Raw genomic sequence first — 21,445 nt, 5'->3', positions numbered from 1 at the left:
CAAAGGCACTGTCCGCAGTGTTATTAAACCGGTTTTATTTGGAGTACAAACACATAAATATGTATTAAACAATATAATATTTACAAATTAATTATACACAAGTAGTAAATATTTCACACAGTCTCAATATTAATTGAGACCTTCTAATATTCGGTGCAGTATTTATTTACTTAATATTACGATTATTTGTATTTTAAATATTTTGTACAATTTAACAATTACATGCGGGGCAAAGTGGATGGGGCAAAGCGAAATAGTTAATTTTATTTCATTGTTCAATTATTTGTTAAATTTCTCAGGTATTCTTTATTAATTACTTTATTAACATACCTCTATTTACGAATTCACTTATTTATTTATTCATTCACCTACGTTCTTACGCATTCACTCTTTTACTCACTTTTTATTTGTCGTCACACATTAATTAGTTAATTTATTTAATTATTCGTTTATTTTGTTCAGTATAATTTCATTTATTCATTAAACCTTTTATTTACTGATTCATTTGATCAAAAATACTTTTTATAGTTAAATAGAAAATATTTTACTGCAAAAGTATTTCATTTTTCACTTTTCCCCGTAAAAAAAGGGGGGGGGGGATTTTCCTTTTTTTTTCTGAAAGCGAAAATTAACTACCAAAAATAAAAAATACTATTTAAATAAAAGTTTTAATATAAAATACAATATTCTTTCTTCATGTTCTGTAATTTTCAAAACACATTTCCAATTTGTTCATTTTGAAAAAGCTCCGTCAACTTAACCATTTCACTTTGCCCCACATTCCCCTACTTTCTGCTTGAAGCAAATAACCTTGTTGCAAAAAAAAAAAAAATCCGTTTAGTTATATGATGCTTTTAATTGAAATTCGTTTGGAATAATTAGGGAAAAAAACACACGGAAAATAAGTTTTACTGAAGAAGTAATGCATTGTAAATAAGACATACAGTAGGCGCCGCTTAATGTGATCACGGTTAATGTTATCATTCGCTTAATGTTATCAGAATCACGAGGTCCCGGAACACTTGTATGTTAACACACGTTAAAAAAGTCGGATATTGTAATCAGCGTCTTCGTTTATTGTTATCACTTTTTCATAAACTTTCAACTTTTCCCCCCGTTTTTGTTCCTCAATTAACAAAAATACATACAGGGCTCGGAGTTGTCCTGGAATTCCTGGAATTCCTGATTTTTTTTTTCATGTCCTGGAATGTCCTTGAATGTTTAAAAATGTCCTGGAATTCCTGGAATTTCAAGCCTTTCTTTTTGTTTGAATGAATAAAAAATAAAGTTTTCCTCGTTGAAAAAAAAAGCGTGAAAACTGCAATCCCATCGCCGGGCTGTATTCATTTGCCGTCAACCGTCTCCTCAGCTGATCACGTGGGCCATCTAGGTTCAGCGCATGCACTGTGTGCGAAACGATCGTGCGCCTCTTGAGGATTGGAGGGTTCACGTTCACACCTTCGCCGCTGTAAAAATACTGGTAGAAAAGAAAGTTCTACGGAGGGAGGGAATGAAGCGGTGCGGGGATTCAAGATGTTCCCTGAATTTTCTATCTGCTCTGCGAGTGTAGGTGCGCGGTGGCGCAGAATGAAGTGAAATGAAATGAACCGTTGTTGTGCATCGTGTTCGCGTAGCTCGTTTAGATTATCGCCATCGCAGCTTCTGAGTGCTGTCCGCGTTGCACGTGGTCTATTATGTAAACAATCTTAATTTCTTATCTTATGTTTTATAAAGGTTCAACATGCTCTAAAAATTTTAGTAATTTATAAAATGCTTATTCAATGCACAGTTTTGTTAAACATATTATCCTGAGTGCAAAAAAATATTATTTAAAAATTACTTTCTTAATCGAAAAAAATCCTTAGTGATTTTGCTAACATGGAAGCACAAAAAAGGATCATTCAGAAAAAACACTTCAAAGTTTTGCTTTTCCATTAAAACACATAGCGGGAATGAACTAAAATCATGCATAACTTTTTAAATAATTGAGCTAGATTGATATTTTTTCTGCGTGTTCAAAGCAATTTTAAAATCCATTAAAATTTTTTTGGGTCAAAAGGTCATTTTTGAGGTTATGTGACTCCTTAAAGCCCATTGCAATTATAGTTTTTTAGTTGGCAAATATCACTAGGTTCCTAATTTTTTTTCTAAAATTTTGGTCATAATTTTTTTTTAAATGTTAATTCAATTTCAAAAATTTATTTTGTTGGAAATTTCAATTTGAATTGTTTTTAAAAATATTTTTTTTTTTTTTTTTTTAAATATTGTTTTAGTACAATTGGGGATTTCCCTGAAATTTTCATTTACTAATATTGTTCCGGCAAAGGCAAGCTTAAATTTTCCTTCCTTTATAATTCATGTTTATTCCTCATCTTTGGGTTACAAAAAGCCTGTTAATAACATTTGAATAACTTATGGAAATTTATTAATCTTTGGAGAACATATAAATACATAACATTTGGAATATTCTGCTTGTGTATCCTACTTTTTCAATTCACAGTAAAGCTCAGTGATGTTTTTAAGAGGTAAGTTGCTAGATTGTTCATTTTGTTGGTCCTTATTTCATCAAGATCTTTGTAAAGTTGTTAATGAATTTAAAAAATCAAGAGAATTGCTTCTCATTAAAAATGTATTAATATATAATATGTTCATGAGTGTATAATGTATATATGTAACAATGTTTCAACAAACATCTAAACTAAAATGTGTTGCTATCATAATTATTTAGAAAATAGTTTGACATCTCATGAACAGAGTATTTTTTGAAATTTACATGCAAGTTGATATTACTTTAGCTGATAACTTTTTTCTTCTTTTTTTGAGAACTGTTAAAAATACTGAATTTTCATGGGTCTAGCAGCTGCAGTTGCTAGTTTTATTTCATTGTTTATGTCAAGGGTTCCCAATCTTTGCTGCGGCACCCTGGGATTCCCTAGGAGAAGACGAAGTGTCCATGGTATCACTAAATCTGCATGTAACACATAGAGTAGGGTGCTAGGAGGAAATTCTAATTCCTCATAGTACCCTCTAATTCCTCATATAGGGGTACCAGAAATCGGAAGAATTTGCGAACCCCTGGTTTATTTTCCTTCTAAATCCATCTTATGGCCTCATCTGCTAGCTGGAGATCATAGTTTTCATTTTATAGTGATGAAAATTAGTAGATATACTTATTGCTGGGACTAAGCAGTACTGCCAGTGTTTCCTGGATAAATAATTAAGTAAATAAAGAGATTGAATTAACCATTTATTCTTCTGTGCCATAATAGTTATATATTGTAGGTTCCACTTGCTCCGAAAGTAATCTGTAAAGTCATGAATGATGTCCTGGAATTGTCCTGGAATTTTATTAAAATTATGTCCTGGAATTTTTAAATTTGAACTCCTACCCCTGTACATAGGCAAACCCTTGCGAGACTAACTTTCTGTGTAGCATTTTGTGGTTTTCAATAGCAGTTCAAAATTTTTTTAGGAATGAAGCTACAGAAAGTTCGCCCCCAGTGACCAGACTCCCCCTATGAAAACTTTCTTTTGCACCTAAAAAAATTCAGTCGCTGGACATGTAGCAGGCATTGATGTAGGACCTCCATTGTTGCCATTACTTTGTAAGCTGTTAAATAATTGTGTCGAGATTGAAAACAAAGCGAAGTTAAATTAAAATTTAAACAACAAGCAAAACCATGCTGGAAAAGATAGAAAAGCTGAATGTGCTTTGAAACTGGTTTATGAATGTCAGGGAAAACGGTCATACTATTTTACTTTACCTATTACTATGTGATTAAAAATTGCATAATTTAGCTTTAACTTTTTGTAATTCAGATATTTCCATTCTGTTAATTTAATAATTTATAATTTAAAACTGCGTTCAGTTGAGTCATTGTGATTTTAATTTGAGGTTGCCAAAATAAATGCACCTCAATTGGAAAAAAATCATTATTTTGTGTCTCCTGGATTTTTTTCGGTTATTGTTATCAGTCGGATATTGTTATCAAATTATATTTGTCCCAAAGTGATCACATTAAGCGGCGCCTACTGTATTTACAAAGCTTCTTTTTGAAATAAAATACTGAGTTCTCTATAATTTCGCATCAATCTTCGTGTTTTCAAGTCAAAAATCAATCTTAAAAATTAGAACTTACTACAGAACATTTAGCAATAATGATTTGTGATTCACAGGATAAACTTCAGAAATCTAAACTTAAATGTTAACAGTATTAACGAGTTTCTTAAGGCAAGCACGGAAAATAAGCTTTGCTGTAGCAATACTGCTATAGTAAAAAAAAAAAAAAAATTACGGAGTTTCTTTTTGAAATGAATTACTGAGCTAAAGCTAATTTCGTAACAATCTTTATTTTCAGAACAAAAATAAATTTTAAAAGGATGTAATTCCTTTTAAAATGTACTTTCTGCTTGAAGCAAATAACCTTGTTGCAAAATGATGATTTTAATTGAAAATCGTTTCGAATAATCTCTTTCTCTTTGTCTTTTCTTTACTAATAATAAGGCTGAAAGTCTCTCTGTCTGGTTATCTGTCCGGATCTCTGTGACGAGCATAGCGCTTAGACCGTTCGGCCGATTTTCATGAAATTTGGCACAGAATTAGTTTGTAGCATGAGGTGTGCATCTGGAAGCGATTTTTCGAAAATTCGATTTTTTTTTTCTTTTTCTATTCCAATTTTAAGAAAATTTTCCCGAGCAAAATTATCATAAGATGGGCGAGTAAATTACCAAGTTATCATAATGTAGAACCGTAAAATGGGCAAGCCAATTGGCGAGGGATTCATCATACATTATTTGTAAACATACAGGCGAACCAAAAGACCTTTTAATTTTCTACTGCAGGCAAAGCCGTGCGGGTGCCACTAGTAGTAAATAAAAATAAGGTTTCGAAGAAATTCTGGAAGGAAGTCTGTGGTGGACCTGCGTCCAGGAGCCCCCCCCCCCCCCCATAGCAAATACAGCCTTGAAAATCTGTACAAAATTACTTCGAGCCCCGGGGGTGTGCACCTGGGGTTTTATTTTTTTAAATTCGAATTAGTTTTTTTGTAGTTAATATTTTTAAGCTCAAATTTCGTGTAAATTGCCTATTATTGCCTATTAAAAGGGTGAAAAACTACTTGCTCATACAGTTGGCTCTCTGTTTAACGACGCTCTACTTAATGACTTTCTCTATTTAACGACGACTTTTCACGGTCCCAGATGGTCTACTGTAGTGTTAAAAGCATTCTATTTAAGGACGTTTTCTACTTATGGACGATTTTTTGTGGTCCCTTGAAAGTCGTTAAACAGAGAGCCAACTGTATTAATATTACATATCGTTGGAAAGAATAGAATTTTCCGCATTCTACGCAATTTGTTTCAATGATCTAACTTAGTTACGGCGGGAGTTATTTGCGTTTTTGGCTCGAACTTTTTTATGCTAAGCTAAAATTTAGGCACATATTTCCTTATTAAATCTATCAGTAAAAAGCGAAGAAATTGTCCCACAGTTTTCTTTTTGACTGGTGTCAAAAAGAAACTAAAAAGAGCGGCTTTTTTTAATTTCAGATCTAACCCGACCTGTGGTCGTAAAATTGAGCTTCTATCTCCAAAGGAAAAAAAAAGTTACAAGCCGCTAAAAATAAAGTTCGAATAATTTCATCTCCATTAAAATTATTGATGTTTTGTTTCGCGTTGCCATAGTTACGTCTTTTCGATTCGCATGTTCCTTCCTTCTTATTCACAAACTTTAAGGGTTTCGATTTTAACGGAAAATATTAGGCTCAACTCAATTCAGCCCCCGATGTTGGGAGACTCCTCGATTTCATTCTGACCATTTTTTATCTGCGAGATTGAACACATAGGTACAAGAACTAACTCAATGCGTTTACATACGGACTTTATTGATGTTTGCCATCCACACTACAACGCGCAGAGATGCGCTTCCACTGAAACAAAAAAGCAGTCAACTACTTGTCAACAGAAGGTATTATTTTGTCTGGCGCCACCTGCCAGATAAATTTCTTTACATCAAAATTTACATAAATGACGATAAATAAAGAATTGAATAATTAAAAATAGAAAACAGTTCAAAGTTCTTGTGATCAGTTTCACAACACCCGAGCTAAAGAGCAAAATATATTACTAGAGACCACGAATATGAAAGCAACTTTTCTAACGTACAAAACTGCAGTTTTTCAATGTTTAGGAGCCCCTTAGACCTTACGGCTATGCAAGTTGGTACAAGTTATTTTGAAATTCGGGGAACAGGTGCTTTTTGATCCAAGCAGTTTCTTTCTAATCGACGATTTAAATCTTTGCAAATCAAATAAGATTGCGAAGCAATCTTCGGGGGATGGTGAGCGTTGTCGAGCGGGGGGCAGAGCCCCTAGTTTGAGAAAAAAAACACGGAAAATAAGCTTTAGGGCAGTTCCAAGCCAATGTTACCTTTTTTGGTAATTTACATTTTTTGCTAATCAAGTGATATATATATATTTTCTGAAAGCTTAAAACCTATATTTTTAAGATTTGCTATGCCTTTTCCAAAATTCTGAAAAGTAAAAATGCAGAAACCAGTCTTTTGAAGGTCACATTGACTTTCAAAATAGTCAGGCAGAGAACTGCTTTTCTTCTTTCCAAAACCAGTTTGTAATCAGGTTCAGAAGGAAAGTGAAGTTGATTTTCCACATTCCACTGCCTCCATTTGACTGAGAAAGTTCATTCTGGAAGGTTGTTGGAGTTTTTAGCTCCATTCTTGGCTTTTTTTTAAAGGTATGTATTATGTTTGTCTGTTACAAAAATATGTAAATAACTATATTAAAATATTAATTATTTATTTTATCAGCTTTAAATTTTTCAGAAGTATTACATTTTGGCTTAAAAACTTATAACTTGCAGTATTTCAGCTGTGTTTGCCATATTTTTTTTTTAATGGTGGTAACAGACTAACAACAATTGTGTCACAGACTAACAATTTTCTGTGTAACAGACTAACTGATGACTAACTTAAATTAAATTAAGTTTATTTTAAATTTTCAAATTGCTTTAACAATATAAAATATAATTAAGATGAATATTTAGTCTTTTTAAATATATTCCTTACCAATAATAAATGTGTTCTGAGCAAATCTATTTATTTTTAACATCTACAAGCATTATTTAAGTTTACAAGTTTAATCCAGTTCCTCCTACTCAATATTTTGTAGCATAAATATAGAATACATCTATTGTAATTCTTTTTAAACTTAAAATTTTAATTTATTTTGCAGAGTATTTATGATGGCTCCGATTCCAGCTAAAGAAAGAATGAGACAGTACAGAGAGCGAATGAATAATGAAAAAAAAGAAAAAATGAAACAAAAAGATAAAAAGAGACATGCACTTAAAAGAAGTTTAAGAACAAATAAGCAGATAGAAGAAGACAGAAGAAAATCAAAATTAGCGATGAGACAACTGCGGAAGAAGAGGAGTGAAGAAGCAGTGCACACCGTAGTGAATGATAAACAGAAGGCATATGCCTCTCCTGCAGCACTTTCTCGAGCTGTTTCTAGAGTAAAAAATGTGTTGCCTAAAAGCCCCAGAAAAAGAAATGCCGTAGTGAAGCATATATCTCATAAGTTTAAGCCTTTATATGAGGAAAGCCAGAAAACTTCACATAATGCTATTTCAAGAGAAATTAAAGACAGCGTTGCTAAATTTTACTGTCGTGACGACATTTCACACCAAGCACCAGGAAAAAGATGTTATTAAAGTTACAGATAGTGAAACAAATCTAACAACAAAGGTTCAAAAACGCCACTTATTTATGACTTTAAATGAAGTATATCAAATTTATAAAAAGGAAAACCCCACATTTAAAATAGGAAAATCTTCATTTGCTAATTTGCGTCCCAAGAATGTTTTGTTAATGGCAGAAACTCCTAGCAACGTTTGTGTTTGTCAAATACATGCCAATTTCAGTTACCTGTTGGAAGGCTTGTCAAATTTATCACCATATCAGAAACCGAATGAAATTATTTCCCAATTAGTATGCAATGTGGAAAATGAAAAATGTATGATGGGGGACTGTGTTGCATGCCACACAACCCAAGAGCGTCTACTTCAAGTTCTGCAAATATCTAACGAAACAGACTTGCAAGATTTTGATGTTTCTTGGCATGAATGGTGTCTAAATGAAGAGAAACGACTTGTGAAAGTGAAAAATGAGGGTACAGCAGATGAAATCATTGAAAAAATTTTAAATAGACTTCCTACATACACAAAGCATAGTTATATTAAAGATGAGCAGCATAAATATTTCAACATGCTGCAAAAGTTAAGAAAAGACGATTCTGCTTTAATGCAGATTGATTTTGCAGAAAATTTCACGATATCGCACCAAGATGAAGTGCAAAGTGCTCACTGGGCCAAAAATCAAGTTACCATCTTCACATGTGTGATATGGTTCAAAAATAAGTCCCATTTTTACGCTATGATTTCAGACTATTTGAACCATGACAAATATGCTGTGCATGTTTTTATAAAAAAAATTATTGAAAGTTTCAAAAATGAAAACCCTACAGTGAAACAAGTGGAGATATTTTCTGACGGTGCCAGTCAGCATTTTAAACAAAAATACACACTCTTTAACATGACTTACTTTCAAGATGAAATAGGAGTTCAAGTTCACTGGAACTTTTTTGCAACCTCCCATGGCAAAGGGGCCGTCGATGGGATTGGTGGCATGATTAAGCACCTTGTATGGATTCAAATTAAATCAAGAAAAGTTATAATTCAGAATGCTGAAGAATTTGCAAATGCCGCCCGGAATCTTGTAAAAACCATTATCATGTTTGTTAGAAAATCTGAAATTGAGAACTGTATACCAGATTTAGATTTAAAATTTCAGAATATCTTGGCAATACCAGAAACACACAAAATACATTGTGTTCGCACTATTCAGAAAGGTATAGTAGAAGTAAGAAAAATTTCTAAAATTAAAGGTACAACTTTCAATTTTAAAGTTCAATGTTCTGATGTTTTGAAACAGGTCAATTGTAATTTGGAAACTAAAAAGACAAAGAAAGTTAGTCTTGGATGTTGGGTTGTGGTCCGATTCTCGCACGAAAATTCTTCTCGGACAAAGGATTTTATTGGACAAGTGACCAATCTAATTGATGACTCTCGTTCGGTTATTACTTTTGTTAAAAAAAGTGGTAACAATACTTTTATTTTTCCAGAAAAGGAAGATATTTCCCATGTTGACCGCGATTCGATTGTTGGCTTTTTAGACGAGCCCCAATTCAATTCCAGGTGTCAAATGACTTTTTCAAATTGTTTAAAGATGTATAATCTTTAAATTTAACTCATTAACTTTTGTTTTACTAGCATTCAAGTCAATAAATCTATTTGAACCTGGATTGCTCTTTTTCTTGTGATTACTTGTTTGTCTGTTACAAATTTGATGTTGGTCTGTTACAGGTAAGAATTGATTTTTTTACTAATTAACAATGTTCCAGAAAACAACTTTTGATAAAATATCATTTATCTACTCCCACTTAAAAGAAATACACTTTTCTTATAATAAGTTAGAAGTTATTCTATAAGAAATGTGCAAAATCAATAAGGTATCTAAAAAGCAGGGTAATTCCTGTTAGTCTGTTACAATGGCATATTTTTGTTCATTATTTTAATATGTTTTATAATTATTCATAATGAAACCATTTTTTTATCTTCTAAAGTCATGTAATAACTGTAACCATGTTTAATTTGCAAAAAAATATATTTTTATAAAAAATTAAGCCTATTTATCTTCTATGATTGTTAGTCTGTTACTATGGAATAGCCCTTTACTGGAGAAGTAATACTTTGTAAATAGGACATATTTATAAAGCTTCTTTTTGAAATAAAATACTGAGTTCTCGATCATTTCGTATTAATCTTAGTATTTTCATGTCAAAAATCAAACTTAAAAATTATTGGGTTGTTCGGAAAGTCATTTCGTTTTTTTTGGGGAACATGAAAGACAGTTTTCGTATAATGAATAAATATTTTATTAAATTATATATTGGCCATTCTGGTCCAACACCTTTTGCCATCTTTCTGGCAGTAACATAATTCCCCTCTCATAAAAGTTTTGGTCCTTGCTGGCAAAAAACTGGTTCAGGTGATTTTTGACATCTTCATTTGAGGTAAAAGTTTTGCCATCCAAAAAATTTTGCAGGGACCGGAACAAATAGTAGTCGGAAAGCGCCAGATCTGGAGAATATGGTGGATGTTGCAGTACGTCCCATTCAAGCTGTAAAAGTTTTTGGCGAGTGACCAAACTTGTGTGAGCTCTCGCATTATCCTGGTGGAACACTACACCCTTCCTGTTGATTAATTCGGGCCTCTTCTCTTTAAGTGAATCATTCAATTTGTCCAGCTGATGACAATAGACTTCTGAATTAATCGTTGTATTGTCCGGCAAAAGCTCAAAAAAAAAACGATTCCTTTGACATCCCACCAAACGGAGAGCATCACCTTTTTTTGGTGAATGTTGGCTTTTGACACGCTTTGAGCCGGTTCATCTTTTTTGCTCCATGACCTCTTGCGTTTAACATTGTTGTATACAACCCATTTTTCGTCCCCAGTAATAATCCGTTTTAAAAATGGATCATTTTCTTGACGTTTGAGGAGCTTCGAGGTTAAGCCCATGCCTTTCAAATGGCCATAAACAGTCGAATTCGACAAATTTAATCTCTCACCGATCTCTCGTGTGGTTATTCGCCGATTTGCATCAACTAATGCCTTTATCGCATCTTTGTCAGCTTCGACCGGCCTTCCAGACCGTGGTGCATCTTCGACATCAAAATTGCCGGATCGAAATTTTGCAAACCAGTTCTGGCACTGGCGTACTGTTAACACGCCTTCTCCATACACATCCGTCAATTTTTTTATCGCTTGGACAGCATTTTTACCTTTTCTGAAGTAAAAAAGTAAAATATGACGAAAATGCTTCTTATTGCTCTCCATATTTAAAAGGGCACCAACCAAAAACTACTGCGTAGAATTAATAGAACTTTTTCACACAAAAACGAAATTACTTTCCGAACAACCCAATAGAACTTACTACAGAACATTTAGCAATAATGATTTGTGGTTCACAGGATAAACTTCAGAAATCTAAACCTAAATGTTAACAGTTTTAACGAGTTTCTAAATCAGTTCAGGCAAACACGGAAAATAAGCTTTGCTGCAGAAATACTGCTATTGTAAAAAAACAACATTTACGGAGTTTCTTTTTGAAATGAATTACTGAGTAGGGTGGGCCGAAAAAACTTTTTTTGGAAATCTGTTTTTGGATAGTGCGGAAAAGTTGCTATATGGGTCCGTTATTACCTATAAAAAATTTCGCTAAATTTGTTTAATACTTAGCCGGCGCTATTTAACCTTGAAAAACTAAAAAAAAGGGGCAAAAATGCACTTTTTTTTCAAAAAAGGGGGGGGGGGTCAAAAATAAAAGTTTGAAGCTAGTTTCAGCAAACATTAGAAATATCTGTCAGTGAATTAGTTGAAATCCTCAAAGACTTTTATACATTTCGTAGAATATTTAGCTACGCTCCTTTAAGACTGAAACATGGGAGAAATGAGAAAAAAAAAAAAAATTAAAGTAGTTTCGAAATAAATTAATACTGAAATGTTACGCAATACATTACTTAGAAAAAACAGTGAAAATTCAATCAATTTTATGCGACATTTGTACGCCAATTTTAAAAAATGCACAAACTCAAATAAAAGATAGTTACATAAGATGGTAATTTTTTTAATCTTCGGTTCCAATTGTTTCTCCTGGATAATAAACGGCGCTCAACTGCTTCTATTATTCCTAAGATTATTTTATAATTATTATATCCTGAAACATAGCTTGAATCAAGAGAAAGCACAAAAATTACAGATGACAATTTTAAATTGAATTATCCGCTTTCAAGAAAAACGTAAGCGAACTGATGCGCCATCAACAACGACAAGTCAAATGAGGCTTTCTATGCCTCATACAGCTTTAGCAGCGGATCTAACTGGGGCTTCAATTAGAGCAGTGGCTAAAATTGCTACAGAAGTTCTCGCTGATTTCGACTAGTTTCTCCTAAACAAAGCAAAAATACATAGTCGATAAAAACAAAGTACGGAGGGAAGTCTATAAAAAAAGGAGCGAGCTAAGAGAAAGGGATTTAAGAGCAATTAAAGGGACAGCTATAAAGAGTTTGTATTTTGACGGCCGCAAAGATAACACCCTTAAAAAGATATCTGGCCATTAAAAATTAGCATCTGAAGCACATGTAGCACTGATAGAAGAACCATGTAGCAAGTACATCGGTCATTTGTCACTAACAGTTGGTGAAAGTGCAAAAGAAATTTTTCAAGGTATTATAGGCTCTGTAAAAAAGTATATTATGAGCTTGCTTAACTTATCGGTTACTGGATGCGACGGAACAAATGTAAATACGGGATGGAAAGGTGGAGTAATTCGTGTACTTGAGACATATCTCAAAAGACTTTTACAGTGGAACATATATCTGCTGCATGCTAATGAGTTGTCACTGAGGCATCTTATTCTGGAATTGGACGGTTGCACAAAGGGACCACATTCCTATTCTGGAGCTGTCGGACAACTTCTTAGAGATTGTGAAAAAAAATCCGGTGGTCAAATTTGATAAAATTGACTGCAATCTTCTGGTTTTGGAAATGGAAGATATAAAAAATTTAAGTACTGAACAACAATATTTGTATAGAATCTGTCTTGCCATAAAAGATGGTAGTTGTCCTTCTAGCATGGCTGACAGTAGCCCAGGCAAACTCAGTCATGCGCGATGGCTGACAACTGCAAACCGTTTTTTACCCTTGTATATAGGCACTCCAACTCCATCAGAAAATCTTACAATGCTTGTAAAGTATGTAATGTTAGTTTATGCTCCAATGTGGTTTGAAATAAAAATGAAACCGAACTGTCAGTATGGTGCCGGTCAGTATGGTCAGTATGGAACTGTCAGTAATTTTGGAAAATGATTTCTCTTGCAAGACAGTCTCCAGACAACGTTAAGTGGATAATTTTCAAAGTTCTCTCAATTAATGCATATTTCGCTCATCCTGAACAGCTACTGTTGACAATGTTGTTTGATTCAAGAAAATACATTCGGGAATTAGCTGTTAGGCGCATTCTAAACTCTAGAAATAAGAAGACGAAGAGCTCGGATGGTGTACGATTTTTTAAGCGTCCTAAACTCAATTTTGAAGCAGTTGATTACGTTGATTTAGTTGATTGGGCAAACTGTGTTGTAACAGAGCGACCTCTTACAATGCATCTAAAAGACTAACAATTGAAAGAAATGTGCAAAGAACAGCTTACAGAGTTCACATTCGAGAAATTTCCCTGTCACACGCAAGCTGTGAAACGTTGTGTGAAACCAATAACCGAAGCTGCAATAAAAGTTCGAGGTGAAACAGCAAGAGATGGATACATTCGTGCCAAACTTCAAGCTAGGAAAGAACTTCCATCATTTGATAACAAGGGATAACATTATTCTAAAAAATAATATTCGTTATGCATGAGGTATTATAAATCAAATTTGAAGATTTCTTTTTCAAATTTTTATTATATTTATATGTAATTCTTGAAAATGTATGATACTATTGCGTTATAATGATTACTATGATTAATAGTGCTATTTAATTAATTAGTCTATGATTTAATTTTGAAAAATAATTTTCACAATGGTTTTTAAAGAAATTCAATATTTTTTCATTTTTCTTCAATTTTTGATGTCGGAAATGAGCGGTTAAATGCTCATTAAAATCAATGAAACATTTTATGGGCTTGAACTGGCTCATTATAAAACATTTTCTGTGCATTCCTGCAAAATATTTGTAATTTAGTTTTTTCAAAAAAATTTCGACAAAAATTCATTTTTATCTTTTTTTTCAGATTTTCAGTGTCAAATAGCGCCGGCTAGATATTTTTTAATATCCAAGAAATTTTTTGTGAGTGCTAACTAGCTCACTACGCAAGTTTTGCGCGCTATCCAAAAATTAATTTCGAAAAAAAAATTTTTTCGGCTTATTTCGGCCCACCCTATTACTGAGCTAAAGCTAATTTCGTAACAATCTTTATTTTCAAGAAAAAAAAATAAATTTTTAAAGGATGTAATTTCTTTTAAAGTGTACTTTCTGGTTGAAGCAAATAACCTTGTTTCAAAATGATGCTTTTAATTGAAAACTGCTTAGAATAATTAGAGAGAAAAAAACAAGAAAAATAAGCTTCACTAGAGAAGTAGTATTTTATAAATAGGACATATTTACAAAGCTTCTTTTTGAAATAAAATACTGAGTTCTCTATAATTTCATTAGTCTTTGTATTTTCACATAAAAATAAATCTTAAAAACTTATCATTCCTGTAAAAATTAATTCTTCTTTTGAAATGAATAAAATTATTCCGGAAAAAAATTCTCTTAAGTTATATAATTTTTTTAAATGAAAATCATTTACAGTAATTAGAAAATAAAGTTTTAAAAAAACGCGGAAAGTGAACTTTGCCGCGAAAATAGTACATTTGTAAAAAGCCGACATTTACAAAGCTTCTTTTTTGAAATAAATTACAAAGTTTACGGTATTTTCGTAACAATCTTTGTATTTTCAGTTCAAAACTCAATCGTAAAAGTTACAACTTACAGACTATACAGCAATGATAATTTGTGAGACACAAGATAAATTTCAAAAAAAGGCACTAAAAGCGATGTCAATTTTAACGAGTTAGTTTTCTACTCAGTTGAGCTACGTATTGTAAAATCTAACATTAAAATCTTCGACTTAAAATGTCTAACTCGGATGAAACATGCAAAAAAACTTTCTGCCTGTAATAGTATGCGAAGAAAACTAAGGAAAAAGATTTTTCTTTCATTAAGGGGTCTAATGACCCTTAACCTTCAAAACTTTCGACTTTCTGGGAAAAATATATATTATGCCTAATTTAATTCTGAACAATTTGATACCTTATTTATTAGCATACGCAAAAAAAATTTTAAGTTAACGAAAAAATGCGTATACTTTCCCTATAGAGATTTATGTTAACAGCAGCTGTTTTAGCCTCTTTTTCTCAGGTTTCTCGTTTTGCGTGCGTGGTATCTCAGAAAGTTTCTTATATATTTCCGTAAAACTTATAAATGCATGTTTTTCCGGTGAATTTTTGTGATCTGAACCTAAATTTATTTTTTAAAAAAATATTTAGGGTTTTTTTTTTAAATTTCATAAATTAATATCAAAAATTTTCCAAAATTTTGGGTAAAAATGTATTTTTTTTATTATTAATTTTCATTTTTAGTTAAAATTTAGGTTCAGATCATAAAAATAAATCAGACAAACATGCATGAAAAGTTTTACGGAAATACATAAGAAACTTTCTGAGATATCACGCACGCAAAACGAGAAACCGGCACCCAAGAAAAAGAGATTTAAACAACTGCTGTAAACATAAATCTCTATGGGGAAAGTTTACGCATTTTTACGATAACTTGAGAAGTGTTTTGCGTATGGTGATAAATAAGGATCGAATTGTTCAAAATTAAATTAGGCATAACATATATTTTTTCCAGAAAGTCGAAAATTTTTAAGGTTAAGAGTCCTTAGACCCCTTAAAGGAAAAAACATTTTTGCTATTCATTTTTAAAACTAGGTTGTAAGCAAAGTTCATGAAAATCTGATATTTTTATTATTTTCTCAAGTTTGCTTCTTTCCTATTAGGCGAGTTTCTCTTCTTACTTTGGGGCATCAGAGTTTGCTACAACGTTAGAAATGCTGAGTCCGTCTTCAACGAAGCCAAACACATTAGTTGGGCTGTTCACAGCATCACGATTGTCAACATCATCATGGTCATGATACAGTAAGTCGTATTTTTCAGCCAATAAGCAATGTAGTTGGACATAAAACATCATATAACAACGAAATGTGTATTTCTTTGTGAAGTTTTATACAGGGTGTTCCGGTATAACCTACAAGACCTCTATTTTCGTAACCGTTAGTCCTAGGTGCATACTTCCAATTGCAAAAATATTCAAAATCGGATGCAAAATTTAGGTATTGAAAATTTGAATCAAAAATAAAAATAAGCCAAAAAATACAAATTTTAACTTTTTATACGAGCCCTAGGTCCCCTAACGTATGCTTAGGGAAATAATCTCCATTGAAAACTATTAATGACGCAAAAATTTGACATTTGTGCGACCAAAACTCACGGAGATATTCCAGTTCAAAGTTTTAAGGGACCATACAGAAGATGAGTTTGGATCTTATCGCCCTTTCAGAAGAATGACAGGTTGTCAAAGTAAAAAAAAAAGGCTTATTTATATTTTTCATTGCTATTCAAAAATAAATGCAAATGTTATGCCGTGATACGCAAAAACACACTGCAAAACCTATATTTTCTCCCAAAAGGTGTTATTAACGGTGAATGTAAAGTGGCGTAAGTCACAAAATGCTGCGTTTCCTATCTCGGTGAATATTGGTCGTAATAATTTCAAACTTTTTGTGCTGTAACTATTTTTCAACGGAGATTATTTCCCCTTAACATAAGTTATGGGGCCTGGGGGGCCCGTATAAAAAGTGAAATTTTTTATTTTTTGACACATTTTCATTTTTACTTCAAACTTTCTATATCTCAACTCTACATCCGATTTTGAACATTTTTGTAATTGAAAGTATGGATCTAAGACTAACGGTTGCGAAAATAGAAGTTTTGCAGGTTAAAACGGAAGACCTTGTATGTTTGATAGTGCTAATATTCCTTTGAGGGGAGGCGAATGTGTTGAATAATATTGCAAAAACATTTTCCGAGATGAATTGACAGTAGTAATTTCCTTCTACAAATTTCCAAAAAGAAAATGGCAAGAAAATACTGCACTGGTCCACTGGTTGGTGTTTTCATCCATTGAGATGCTGCCCTTCTCTTTCATTTCAACCCCAAAAAACCTGACCTGAAACTAAAATTTATCTAAATCGTTTAAAAATAATTACATATATGCTTATGATGTCCTTCCAATTTTTAAAATAAATTTATTGATACTGCCCGCTTTTAAATATATATTTTATGTTTCAAATACTATACATATCGCACCTGCATGTCAAGAAGTATTTGAAGTACTTTTTCCATATCATATCATTTAAAATTTTCTTCTTTATTTTTCCGGGTTTTTTTTTTTTTTTTTTTTTTTTTTGCACTTAAGTTTGCTAACTTTATTCTTTCAAACTTCATATTTTATGCTCATTAATTCTAACAGGTTACAGTTTACGAACCTTTTCTATTAATTATATTTTTTCAGTCTTGTCATCCTTCCGAACGCTGGACCAGACATCAAATATTTGTTCGGTTTTGTACGAACGCAGCTCAGCACAACAATCACAGTCATTCTCATTTTCGGACCTAAGGTAAGAAAATAAACAATTCCTTCTTCCCTCCTTCTTTGCTTCATTTTTTTTTTTTTTTTTTTTCGGGAGAGATGTTCGATTAAATGACTCCCATTGTTGAAATATAGGTAGAGATTGCCTGTTTGCCTCGCCAATACTTTATGCTATAACGTTTTACGAGGGGGGACCCAAAAGAAACCGGACTAATAGTGCGATGCCAATCCTAGATGTAGTAGAGTGTTTGTTCTCTAGCTAGATGGCTCAAGTAGAGACCACAAACCAGCTGTGCAAGTGGCGTCAGTCTAGTTGATAACGTCTGATCATGATCATAGTGTTGGTTTTTCTCAGGTGTTGTTGCTCTCCGCCTGCGAACTCATTATGGCAGATTTAAAAGAACAAACTGTAAGCTTGAAATTTTGCTTCCTGCTTGAAAAGTCGGCAACGGAATAGCTTACCAAATGCTTCGACGAGCTTTCAAGAACGATGCTATAATCCGTACACATTTTTGCCAGTGGTTTGGGCGTTTTAAACGTGGTAGTATGAATGTTGAAGATCATGATCGTCTTGAGCGCCCTTCAACGTCTCGAAATGATGAAAACATTGAAATATTCCGCCAAAAAATCAACGAGAGTCGTCGTTTTACGATTGACGAAACTTTACAAGAAACAAGAGTGAGTTGGAGCTCGCGCAGGTGATCCGAAGAATAGCTCCTTTACCATGATAACTCTGCCGTACACTCAGCCTTCACTATTAACCGCTACTTGGCCTCTCAGGGGTGGCTAGTCGTTCCATGATCCCCATATCGCCAGACCTACCCCCTTGTGATCTTTTTCTGTTCCCGAGGATGAAAAAAATTCTGAAAGTGAAGCGTTTTGATGAAGTAGAGGCTGTAAAAACTGCTTCGTAACGGGCACTGGACATGGTCAAAGTTAAAGAGTTCCAGGGGAGCTTCTAACAGTGGAAAAAAAAGAATTAACAAGTGTATTGCATCTAAGTGTGAACACTTTGAAGGAGACTGAGAAATTTCGTGAATAAACTAATGTATAAATATTTTAGAACAAAAATCCGATTATTTTTGGGTCCCCCCTCGTATACTACACAAGGGAACACAACTTTGTAACACAAGCTGTTTTGAGAAAGGTGTTTTAGCTGTTTTGGAATTGCTGAGTTTGGTGATATCAAAAAAACTGTAGTTAATTTTCTTCTACCAAGTCAGAATTTTGCTCTAACTCCTTATGTGAACATGATCACTTTCGCGGGAGAGCGTATATCACAGGAAACTCGACTACTCTCCTTTCAAATACAAATACAAATACAAATGTGACGACCAGCAACAGGCTCTGGGCCCAGCTAGGCTGGTCCTAGTCAATTAATTAGTCCCCAATGAAGATCAATGGCCCTCTTAAAGCTATCCACTCCCTTGCTCATTACCGCCTCTTCCGGTAAGCTATTCCAAGTGCCCACGACCCTGCTAAAGTAGTAGTTTTTCCTGATTTCCAAGTTAGCCTGAGATTTAAATAGCTTAAAACAATGACCCCTTGTCCTGCTTTCCCCGCAAAAATTTAATCCATTTACATCTTTCATTTTGATAAATTTAAATAACTGAATCATGTCCCCTCTGACTCTCCTTTGCCCCAGGCTATACATGTTAAGCCTATTAAGTCTGGTATCATAATCTAAATCTGAGAGTCCCCTTACTAATTTAGTTACCCTTCTTTGAACCCTTTCCAATACAAAAATATCTTTCTTCAGATAAGGCGACCAAAACTGAACAGCATACTCCAAATGAGGTCTTACTAAACTCCTATATAAAGGCAGAAGAACTTTCTTAGATTTGTTTGAAATAGATCTATTGATAAACCCAAGCATTTTCTTGGCTTTGTTACTAGCAATACTGCACTGTTGACTAAACTTGAAGTCCTGATTAATAAAGATACCCAGATCCATAACATTTTCTGCCTGATTTATGACTGAACCCTGTAAACGATATCTCATACGTTTATTTCCAAGACCTAAGTGTAGCACTTGACATTTCCCTACATTAACTGCCATACCCCATTTATCTGCCCACTTAGTAATATGATCTAAATCCTCTTGCAGCTGTTTTACTTGTTCTTCATTTTCGACAATCCCCATAACTTTTACATCGTCAGCAAAACAATTCATGCTTCCAGAAATATTTTCATTGATGTCATTCGTAAATATAATAAACAAAAGAGGCCCTAACACTGATCCCTGAGGAACCCCACTTAAAACATCACTCCAATTAGAATGATTTCCTCTCACAACTACTCTTTGCTTCCTACCAGTAAGCCAATTTCTAACCCAAAGTAAAGTTTTTCCTCCTATTCCTATGTTTCGTTTGATATAAACCTTTTTTTAATTAAAACTAATTGTTCCTTTTCCAAGATATTATTATTATTTATGATTGTAACAAATTTTAATTTTTGGAACTGTCACGGCAAAATCTAATTTTCAGTGATTAATATATTATAATTCCATGTTTATCAGTAACTCAAGGGATTTTCTTGTTTTGTCTACGCAATGTATGTAATTGCTGCTTTCCTAAAATATCTTTTATCTTGTCTTATATTTTTCAAAAATGTAGAATATTTTGTAAATGGGTCACTTTGATCCCTATGTAACTAAAAAAACTTGAGTTGATAGATTAAACATAACTAATTTTTGGACTCAAAAGGCCATAAGTCAGTCAAAAACATATCACATATGTTACACAACCAAACCAGTGCTATTGGACGTGTCTATATAAAAAATCTTCCTCTTCCTGACCAACTAGAAATCAACTCTCCCAATGTCAAACGTTTTCTTATCAGAGTCGTACTATACCCGCTAAGCTGTCAAAAACGATTCTTTAATTACCTAGGCAAGAAATTAGAAATTGTAAAGTGGACTGCAGTTTTGAGTAGCAATGAAGTTCTATTTTTCCTCATTCATTATTTATCTTCCTAAAATTAAATTATTTCAAACAATGGGACTCTCGTTACTTAATCGCTAACGCGCGCTAACTCTTTGAAGCACAGCAATCCTCCCAGATTTACATATTCGTATTTTATAACTCGGTAAAATTCAGAACTTCATCTGGGAAATTTGGAACCCGCGATTCACATTTTGTAGCCTAATTTTGCACAATACAGGTAGCTCAAAAGTTTTGTTAAAGTACAGCATTTTCACCGCAACCACTTTTATTATGCAGCTAAAATTGAAAAACTGTTTATTCTATTCATTTATTTTTTTATTTTTAGCAATTATATTAAAATATATTTTCATAAAAGCATCATTTTATATAAGCTCTAGAGATGCACCGATTAATCGGTCATGATTGGCCACTTTGCAGCATATTTACAATCGGCCAGATTTTGCCGATTAATCGGCAGAAATTACTTTTTTTTTTCAAAATAATTTTTTTAAGCATACTTTCAAGAAGAAACTATGATGAATATATTCATGAACAATAAATAAACTTAATTTGATGCAAACTTTATTTTAGGACTGCAGTATGAGAGTGTACAGTGTAAAAACAAATAGTTTAAAAAGTGCGTAGAATAATGGGGTGGTTTCCTTCAGTTAAAAGCACTACTTTTAGTCATTGAAATGGACAGAATGAGCAAAAAAAATTACATGGACCCAGAAAATACTTTCATTTTCCCAACAGTTTTTTTTTAAATTAATTTTTTTAAGTGTCCGATTTTTCAAACAAGGTGTGATCTTTATGACGTCACAAATGATGCACTTTGCCGCATCTTTCTACTACGTTTCCCCGTTATGATAATCAAGCAGCGAATTAAAATTGCGCTCTACCCTTGCTACCAACCATATCGTTGCCAATACACGTGAGTAAGGATGCAAATTAGATATTTTGGACCTTGAATGGCAACACTGAATGGCATTTCATCATTTGTGATGTCATCGACAGAAGTGTAAACAATAAAAGCGCATCGATTAAAATAATTTTTTAAAAATATTAAACTTAAACAAATTATTTGAAGAATTGTCGGATCCTATGTTTTCAAGCATGCTCTTTCCGAAAAAAATACT

The 21,445-nt window shown here is 33.1% G+C and overlaps 1 protein-coding gene across 1 annotated transcript in view; it reads left to right on the top strand.

Moving 5' to 3' along the window:
* The window catches only part of LOC129222477 (probable G-protein coupled receptor CG31760), a 91,646-nt gene that overhangs the window by 55,583 nt on the left and 14,618 nt on the right, over positions 1–21,445 (top strand). The window contains exons 7-8 of the mRNA XM_054856991.1: positions 15,731–15,869; positions 17,305–17,410. Of these exons, the coding sequence (XP_054712966.1) occupies positions 15,731–15,869; positions 17,305–17,410 (245 nt within the window). The remainder of the gene's footprint in view (positions 1–15,730; positions 15,870–17,304; positions 17,411–21,445) is intronic.

Source organism: Uloborus diversus, chromosome 5 (genome assembly GCF_026930045.1).
Source record: "Uloborus diversus isolate 005 chromosome 5, Udiv.v.3.1, whole genome shotgun sequence".
NCBI lineage: Eukaryota > Metazoa > Arthropoda > Arachnida > Araneae > Uloboridae > Uloborus > Uloborus diversus.
The sequence above is the reverse complement of the archived record's forward strand: the minus strand, read 5'-3'. Positions and strand labels throughout refer to the sequence as shown.